General features: G+C 42.4%; 1 protein-coding gene across 1 annotated transcript; it reads left to right on the forward strand.

The window, feature by feature from the left end:
• Positions 1-9,042, forward strand: rad54l (RAD54 like). The gene is made up of 18 exons (XM_014123179.3): positions 1-184; positions 602-688; positions 797-907; positions 1,045-1,105; positions 1,244-1,379; positions 1,602-1,671; positions 1,827-2,115; positions 2,346-2,470; positions 2,743-2,893; positions 3,079-3,205; positions 3,662-3,736; positions 4,106-4,239; positions 4,451-4,561; positions 5,011-5,134; positions 5,238-5,316; positions 6,992-7,171; positions 7,386-7,549; positions 7,763-9,042. Exons 1-18 carry the CDS (start codon positions 182-184, stop codon positions 7,962-7,964), a joined length of 2,229 nt encoding a protein of 742 aa, XP_013978654.3. The 5' UTR covers positions 1-181; the 3' UTR covers positions 7,965-9,042.
• Positions 9,043-9,356: the final 314 nt, after the last annotated feature.

Genomic DNA, 9,356 nt, shown 5'->3' on the forward strand with positions numbered 1-9,356 from the left:
TTGTGCAACCTGCGCGCGGGATATTTAACAGACGTAAACAAACCACGGAGAAACATGGGAGTCTAGCTAGCTAGCTAATCAATTGTTGTAGAAACTGTCATGTGTCTTTTGTCAACTTAACTATTCATCTACAGCAGTTATCATATCCTAACCACCCCATTGATCACCAGAGACGAGGAAAATGGTAAGTAGTTCGTTGCTAATACGCTTGTTGTCGAAGCAGAAGTTGCTAGCTCGCTATTGTTAGCTAGTTAGCTAACGTTACTTCAGTGCATATCCAGAATGTTGAATACAATTCAATTTGATCTCACTCTACCGGTTTCCTTGTTGGTTGGTCCTTATGCAGCGCGGAATTTGAGACACCATATCCACAATAATCCAAACTGCGAACAGACTGGTTTTCTGACTGGTTCTCTATTTCCTCACCTGACAAATCCCTTTTTGTCTCTACTTCACTTCATGTCAACAACAAAAATCCTACATGTGCACCATATATGCACGAGGCTTGTGGGGGAACATTTATTTTGACATAAGGAGGAGCAGCGAGAAAATTATTTGTGACACACATTGGAGTTGACAATTTAATATTATGTCATGACAGAGGAGAAGCCTAGCACCAAGCCAGGTTGCCAAAAGGAAGCATGGAGGAGATTCGTCCGAGGATGAGGATTGGAATCCAGAAGAAGATGTAAGTTATGTTTAGGTTGATCAGATACTCATCCATTTTGACTATGATGTCCTACTTATATTTCACTGTAATGTCAAGCAGATAGGATAACACAACATGTTGTTTCAGACCAAAAGAAGGAAAGGAGGAAATGAAAGCAGAGAAAGCTATATCTCTCCCTTCAGAAAGCCTTTGACACAGTTGACCAACCAGCCTGTATGTGTGGACAGCAATGCACACGTGAGTATGGCCATTTTGACGCATAAATGTATTTGACAAGTGTGTGGCATGTGCTTACACAAACAATCAGTATAATGCTGTTATAGACATGCCAATCATTTTGAAGTACTTTGCTCATGGATGTCTTGTCTTTACAGGAAGCCTTCATTCGAAGTATTCTCTCAAAACCCTTTAAAATCCCTATCCCCAATTATACAGGTAAGTAAATATGTCAAATCAATGTTGCTACCCTAGGTCTTCTCCACATATCTCTATATGACTATCTTTAGGAACAGTCTCAGTAATGCTAAATAATGGATCTATCTATTACAATGGTATTGTTTGTTCGTTCTATAGGCTCTCTGGGGATAAGAGCACTAGGACTGAAGCGTGCGGGAGTGAGGAAGTCTCTTCACGACCCATTTGAAGACGGTGCACTGGTCCTCTATGAGCCTCCAGTGCTGAGCGCTCATGAGCTGATAAAAGCAGAGAAGTGAGTTCATCTCAATATTTAGGGAGGGATTAGAAAATGTTGATGTGAAGTCCGTAGCACAGTTATGGTAAGGAGAGGAAGAGATTAGGAAAAACATGGTGATGTGAAGTCAGTAGCTCAGTTACGGTCTCAGATCGTTATAAAGATCAGACTTTTGGTGATAACTTTGCCCAAAGTGACACGTTGTAGTAGAAGTGTATTAATATGTCTCTCTGTGTGCAGAGATAAAATGCCTGTACATGTTGTCGTGGATCCAGTCCTTGGTAAGGTCCTCAGACCCCATCAGAGAGAGGTACAGTCTCTTTGTAAATCTTGATACTTTCTGTGTCCCAAATGGTGTCTTATTCCCTATATAGTGCACTACTTTTGACCAGGTCCCAGAGCACACTTAATTGTATTTGTGTATACTTTTGTTTCTAATAACCAGATTTTGTTGTATTCTGTCAGGGAGTGAAATTCCTGTGGGACTGTGTGACCGGGAGACGTATTGCCGACTCGTATGGCTGCATCATGGCTGATGAGATGGGGCTGGGGAAAACCCTGCAGTGTATTGCCCTCATGTGGACCCTGCTGCGCCAGAGTCCTGATGCCAAGCCTGAGATAGACAAGGCCATTGTTGTTTCACCGTCCAGTCTGGTTCGTAACTGGTACAACGAGGTGGGAAAGTGGCTGGGTGGACGCATCACACCGGTGGCCATCGATGGGGGATCCAAGGAGGAGATAGACAGAAAACTAGGTAGGTTTGTTTTGACCATTAAGCATTATTCCTGTTGTGGCAATACCTTTAGCAGTGGCATGGTTGTTCCCAGGACTCCCTGGGGAAACAGTGACAATTGTTACTTAGTGGACTATTCAGGCTAAATAAATAAGAATAACATTAAATGTTAACATTGAACTGGGTTTATGTGCTTGACAGTGAACTGGGTTTATGTGCTTGACAGTGAACTGGGTTTATGTGCTTGACAGTGAACTTCATGACCCAGCATGGCTTGAGGGTTCCTACTCCAATCCTGATCATTTCATACGAGACGTTCCGGCTTCATGCTGAAGTTCTACACAAAGGAAAAGTGGGACTTGTCATCTGTGATGAGGTACGGTGATGAGATGTAGGCCAATATTCACAATGTGGTGCTGATCTAGGATCAGGTCCCCACTCTTATTAATTACTGATCCTAGATCAGCACTCCTACTCTGTTTTATGAACACAGGTCCTGGTTCTTAGGCTTCTGCTTAGGTTTTGGATTGATGTTATCCTCAAATGGACCATATACAAGTAGTAATAGTTGTACTATATTGTGTTCATTTCCAGATTTGATTTAACCTGGTTATGCCAATAACACCTTGTTCCTTGTGCACCCTGTAGGGTCATCGGCTGAAGAACTCAGACAACCAGACGTACCAGGCTCTGAATGCTATGAGTGCCCAGAGGAGGGTGCTGATCTCAGGCACTCCCATTCAGAATGACCTGCTGGAATACTTCAGTCTGGTGCACTTTGTCAACGCTGGCATCCTGGGTAAGCTGACACTACTTACAACTACATGGAGGCAAATGGACAAAATTCTATAAAAAGTTGATGTGAAAATTTCTAAGGTATGTATGCTTTCTGAATAGACAGAGAGACATGTTAAATGAGGTCGGTTAGATCTCCCCTTCTCTGCCTTCTAACTGTCCTCCTGTGGTTTTTGTTTCCCCTCTCAGGAACAGCCCAGGAGTTTAAGAAGCGTTTTGAGCTCCCCATCCTGAAGGGTCGTGATGCAGACGCCAGCGGCAAAGACAGGCAGGTTGGAGAGGAGAAACTCAAGGAGCTGATCAGCGTTGTCAATGGGTAAACCTCACACGTTGCTGAAGACTTAATAGTTTACCTACAACACAATGGACATCTTTATGGTGATGTGTAGTTTGACTATCTGCCTAATATATCTTAGCTTGGCTGAAGCGCAGACCAACATGGTACACAGTGAGCAAGTCGGTCGCTTTAGTCAGGCAAAACATAACTACTTAATAGGTCCGGGACAATACCAGTTCGTGATACTCATTAGTATCGTGGCAAGGAAGCGAAACATGAAACTTTAGGAAAACCAATATCCTTATGTTGTCATCCAGACTCACATTTTATTTATTTTCCAACCTATAGCACACAATATTTTACATACAGCAGGTTTTTAAAGGACCAAAGAGTTTGGTCTGCTTCGTGTTTTCATTTTTGCCATGGAAAAACGTTTGTGATACTAGTATCGTCACAGCCCTACACTTAATATTATTCTCTCCTTGGTGGTTTTAGATGCTTGATTCGGAGAACCTCAGACATCCTCTCAAAGTATCTTCCTGTTAAGATCGAGCAGGTCGTCTGTTGCAGGTCACTCTTCCATTTTCATGTATTTTTACATTTTAAGATTTTATTATATGTATTGATTTGCAACTGATAATGGTATTTCTGATGGTATTAACAGGTGTGTTTAGTGTCACAAATAATGGTGTTGTGGATCAACTAATTGCAAATGTAAACTACCTGAATAGTCATTACAGGTGTAGAGGGACCCTTGAATATACAAGTTAATTTGTGTTGAAATACTATAGAAAAAAATAAGTTGATGCTGGATAGTAAACAATACCAAAAGAGCCTTTGTGCAACCAAACTTCCAGAAGTAATCAAGGCTCTCTTATTTAGTGGAAAGATTTAAAAGCCTATATTGTTCACGGCTTAATATTTGCGTGTTCTCTGCAGGCTGACCCCCCTCCAGTCAGAGCTGTATAAACTGTTCCTGAGGCAGGCTAAGCCCTTACAGACACTGCAGCAGCAGGGCAAGATCAGTGTCTCCTCTCTGTCCTCCATCACCTCTCTCAAGAAGCTCTGTAACCGTAAGTGTCCAAACGACAACAAATCAGCTGGTGCTTTCTTAAATGTATATTGTCTTTATTTTATTATTAGTGAAGTCCTCCCATGTACATTTCTGACCTGACACAACTTGTTTTTGTTGTTGTGTGTGGATATCCATTTGTTAGCAGTTTGGTTTTGCGTCAGTGTTTGTTGGTCTGTTGTATTGTGACTTTTTTCTCCTTTGCCTCCCAGACCCGGCTCTCATCTATGATAAGTGTGTGGAGGGAGATGAGGGCTTCAATGGGGCCCTGGATCTCTTCCCTACAGGGTACTCCACCAAGGCTGTGGAGCCACAGCTTTCTGGTAAGAACACATTATTTAGTTTTAGGAATGATTAGGGACAGGGAACACTTAGAACTCGCAGATATAATTCATTACGATGCCGTTTTTTAATGCATTGTCATGAGCATGTACAGTATTATCCCCTTATAATTAAGTAATAAGGCCTGAGGTGTGGTGTATGGCTAATATTCCACAGCTAAGGGCTGTTCTTACGCACACTGTAACGCGGAGTGCTTGGACACAACCCTTAGCCATGGTACATTGGCCATATACCACAAACCGCAGAGGTGGCTTATTGCTATTATAAACTGGTTAACAACAAAAAAAGTGTCATACCAATGGTATACAGTCTGATATACAACGGCTTTCAGCCAATCAGCATTCAGGGCTGGACCCACCTGATTTTATAATTAATTATAATCACCCCATTGTTAATATGGGCTCTGTAATGACGTTGATCTTTCCTCCAGGAAAAATGCTGGTTCTGGACTATATCCTGGCTATGACCAGAAGCACCACTAGTGACAAAGTGGTGTTGGTCTCCAACTACACACAAACACTGGACCTCTTTGAGAAGCTCTGTCGAACTCGAAGGTAAGAAAGGAACTGACACAGGAGCTGTCACATCCATTGTTTTCAGTTATTCTTGAAAATGAACTTTGAGAATGGAAAGAAACCGCTTTCTTTTTTTGATCAGATACCTCTACGTTCGGCTTGATGGCACAATGTCCATCAAGAAGAGAGCAAAGATAGTGGAGAGGTTCAACAGCCCATCTGTAGGTAGTGAACATGTTGTAAATGGCATCTTGCTATACAGTGGGGGGGGAAAAGTATTTGATCCCCTGCTGATTTTTTACGTTTGCCCACTGACAAAGAAAGGATCAGTCTATAATTTTAATGGTAGGTTTATTTGAACAGTGAGAGACAGAATAACAACAAAAATATCCAGAAAAACACGTCAAAAATGTTATAAATTGATTTGCATTTTAATGAGGGAAATAAGTATTTGACCCCCTCAATCACAGATTTCTGGCTCCAAGTTGTCTTTTATACAGGTAATGAGCTGAGATTAGGAGCACACTCTTAAAGGGAGTGCTCCTAACCGCAGCTTGTTACCTGTAAAAAAGACACCTGTCCACAGAAGCAATCAATCAATCAAATTCCAAACTCTTCACCATGGCCAAGACCAAAGAGCTCTCCAAGGATGTCAGGGACAAGATTGTAGACCTACACAAGGCTGGAATGGGCTACAAGACCATCGCCAAGCAGCTTGGTGAGAAGGTGACAACATTTGGTGCGACTATTCGCAAATGGAAGAAACACAAAAGAACTGTCACTCTCCCTCGGCCTGGGGCTCCATGCAAGATCTCACCTCGTGGAGTTGCAATGATCATGAGAACGGTGAGGAATCAGCCCAGAACTACACGGGAGGATCTTGTCAATGATCTCAAGGCAGCTGGGACCATAGTCACCAAGAAAACAATTGGTAACACACTACGCCGTGAAGGACTGAAATCCTGCAGCGCCCGCAAGGTCCCCCTGCTCAAGAATACATATACATGCCTGTCTGAAGTTTGCCAATGAACATCTGAATGACTCAGAGGACAACTGGAGAAAGTGTTGTGGTCAGATGAGACCAAAATGGAGCTCTTTGACATCAACTCAACTCGCCGTGTTTGGAGGAGGAGGAATGCTGCCTATGACCCCAAGAACACCATCCCCACCGTCAAACATGGAGGTGGAAACATTATGCTTTGGGGGTGTTTTTTCTGCTAAGGGGACAGGACAACTTCACCGCATCAAAGGGATGATGGACGGGGCCATGCACCGTCAAATCTTGGGTGAGAACCTCCTTCCCTCAGCCAGGGCATTGAAAATGGGTCGTGGATGGGTATTCCAGCATGACAGACCCAAAACACACGGCCAAGGCAACAAAGAAGTGGCTCAAGAAGAAGCACATTAAGGTCCTGGAGTGGCCTAGCCAGTCTGCCGACCTTAATCCCATAGAAAATCTGTGGAGGGAGCTGAAGGTTCGAGTTGCCAAACGTCAGCCTCGAAACCTTAATGACTTGGAGAAGATCTGCAAAGAGGAGTGGGACAAAATCCCTCCTGAGATGTGTGCAAACCTGGTGGCCAACTACAAGAAACGTCTGACCTCTGTGATTGCCACCAAGTACTAAGTCATGTTTTGCAGAGGGGTCAAATACTTATTTCCCTCATTAAAATGCAAATCATTTTATAACATTTTTGACATGCGTTTTTCTGGATTTTTTTTTGTTGTTATTCTGTCTCGCACTGTTCAAATAAACCTACTATTAAAATTATAGACTGATCATTTCTTTGTAAGTGGGCAAACGTACAAAATCAGCAGGGGATCAAATACTTTTTTCCCCCCACTGTAAGAGTTTTTTTGATCAAAAGTATTTAAAGTGATTTATCTCTCTCACTTAGAGCCCAGAGTTCATATTTATGCTGAGCAGCAAAGCTGGAGGGTGTGGCCTGAATTTGATTGGTGCTAATCGCCTGGTGATGTTTGACCCTGACTGGAACCCAGCCAATGACGAGCAGGCCATGGCTCGAGTCTGGAGAGATGGACAGAAAAAGACCTGCTACATCTACAGACTGCTTTCAGTGAGTAGAACAGAGAATGACAAGAGTATCATACTGAAAAGTGGTGTTGGCCGCAAATGAGTTAATTCATTAGATTTATATCGCTTTTCCAAGTGCTTGGGGAGGGAGGGGAGACTCGCCTCGGTATGGAACATGGTGGTATTTGCAATTGAACTATCAAAATGGTGTTTTAAGTCACGTGTATGGCTGACAGTTGCTATGTGTGTTCCTGCAGACAGGGACAATTGAGGAGAAGATCCTTCAGAGGCAGGCCCATAAGAAGGCTCTGAGCAGCTGTGTGGTGGACGAAGAGCAGGATGTGGAGAGACACTTCTCTCTGGGGGAGCTACGAGAACTCTTCCATCTCAGTGAGGAGACCACCAGTGACACGCATGACAGGTACACACACGACCGGTACAAACGCAGTAGGCAGAGCACATTGACACTAATTTAAAGATGGTTGCGGTCAATTCTTGGATGTTGTTACATCCTCCCTCTTTGGAAGAGTTCAAGTATAATTTAAAACATCTTATGTGTTCGAGACTTACCTTAATCACAACGCTTGTATTTGTCCACTAATGTTAACTATTCTGTCTCCTGTGCCCCTGCCAGGTTCCGCTGTCGGCGCTGTGTGAATGGGCGTCAGGTGCGGCCCCCTCCTGAGGACTCTGATTGTACCTGTGACCTGTCCCAGTGGCAACACTGCTCTGACAAGAGGGGCCTGAGAGACCCCATACTGCAGGCCTCCTGGGACGCTGCCATCTCCTTTGTCTTCCACCAGCGCTCCCACGAGGACCAGAGAGGGGTCGTGTGACAGCCAGGCGGTCTGGGACAACCAGGAGTCATGGTATTTGACGAGAGGGCCTAGCCCTGAACCAAGGACGGCCAACCAACACGTAGGAGCAACGTTACTGGACAAGAGGGCCCAGGAAAAGTGTCTGTGCTATCTGGAATCCTTGGGATGTCTGTACCCTAAACTGCTACCCCTTTTTAAATTTCAATGTGGTAGGGACTTCCCAAGGACCTGGGATTGCACGGACCCTAGGAAAACAGACAAAAAGAGACAAGCTATCTTATGATGGGAATACTACTTATCGTGATGGATTCACGGCTCAATTCCCCCATACTCTTTTATAAGGGTGTGTAACAGAGTAATAACCATATTGAAAACTATTTTCTTCTTATGAAAAGGCAATCCTACCTGCAATTGTCCACACATCTGTCTTTACAGTCTTTTGGGTTGTAGCCACAGTGTAAATGTTATTGTGTATTGTTTTCTGTTAAATCGTATACTTTTTTTCCCCTTGATAGTGAAAATATTTTGTAAAGAACTGACCATTTCACTAATGTCAGGATTTATTGAACCAAGACAACTGTTAGCAATTCAACAAACAAGATATTAACAAAACAATTATTTAAGGGCTGCAGATGCTGCATTAAACATGACCATATGTCAACAATAACATAGATGCTGAGTAAAGGGTAACAAACAAACATTGGTGAGCTGAACAAGTTAAAGGAAATGGTGCATTTCTTTTGTTATTTTTCACACAATTAGGATACGGAGTTCATTATTACTTCACAATTTGAAACGCCAAATAAGGCCACTTATTATTAGTTATTTTTGGCTTTAGGCATGCAACAGTCTTGACTAGGGTTGTAAAGGAAGGGTATACTACTAGATGTATTTCCAGAATGTTGGAGGATTCTATGCTAATCTATCAAAACATCTAGTGGCACTTTTGTGTATTTAATATTTGTACAGGTGCATAATAACCTCTGGCCCTTTGTGTGGCCTTACCACATGTAAAATATTTTATAGTGACAGCTGTAAATATTATCCTAAATATAAACCATTGGTGTTTAATATATATATATATTTCATGCTGAAACCCTTATATATATATTTTTTTTTTTACAAAGTCTATATTTACAGTATTTCTTGCAAATGTTTTGGAGTCTAACTGGTGGCAGTTGTGAAAAAAATCAGTTGGAAGAGTTAACAGAGTTAACTGAAAATAATGCCGTTAATGATTAGATGCTCCCCCCCCCCCCCCCGTTTATTAGGCTATTTTCTCTTGAACCATATGGTCTCTGTACTAGAAACTCATGGGCACATGAATGGAGAAAAAAAAATATATATATATATATATTTAGCAAAAAAAGAAACTGTCAACTGCATTTATTTTCGTCAAACTTAACATGT

This window comes from Salmo salar, chromosome 10, assembly GCF_965601325.2.
Source record: "Salmo salar chromosome 10, fSalSal1, whole genome shotgun sequence".
Classification (NCBI taxonomy): Eukaryota; Metazoa; Chordata; class Actinopteri; order Salmoniformes; family Salmonidae; genus Salmo; species Salmo salar.

Excerpts from the sequence above, each read along its gene's own strand:
- rad54l (XM_014123179.3), top strand. Across the intron at positions 5,317-6,991 it reads AGAGGTTCAACAGCCCATCT|AGCCCAGAGTTCATATTTAT; the intron begins GTAGGTAGTGAA and ends TCTCTCACTTAG. Across the intron at positions 7,550-7,762 it reads ACCAGTGACACGCATGACAG|GTTCCGCTGTCGGCGCTGTG; the intron begins GTACACACACGA and ends TGCCCCTGCCAG.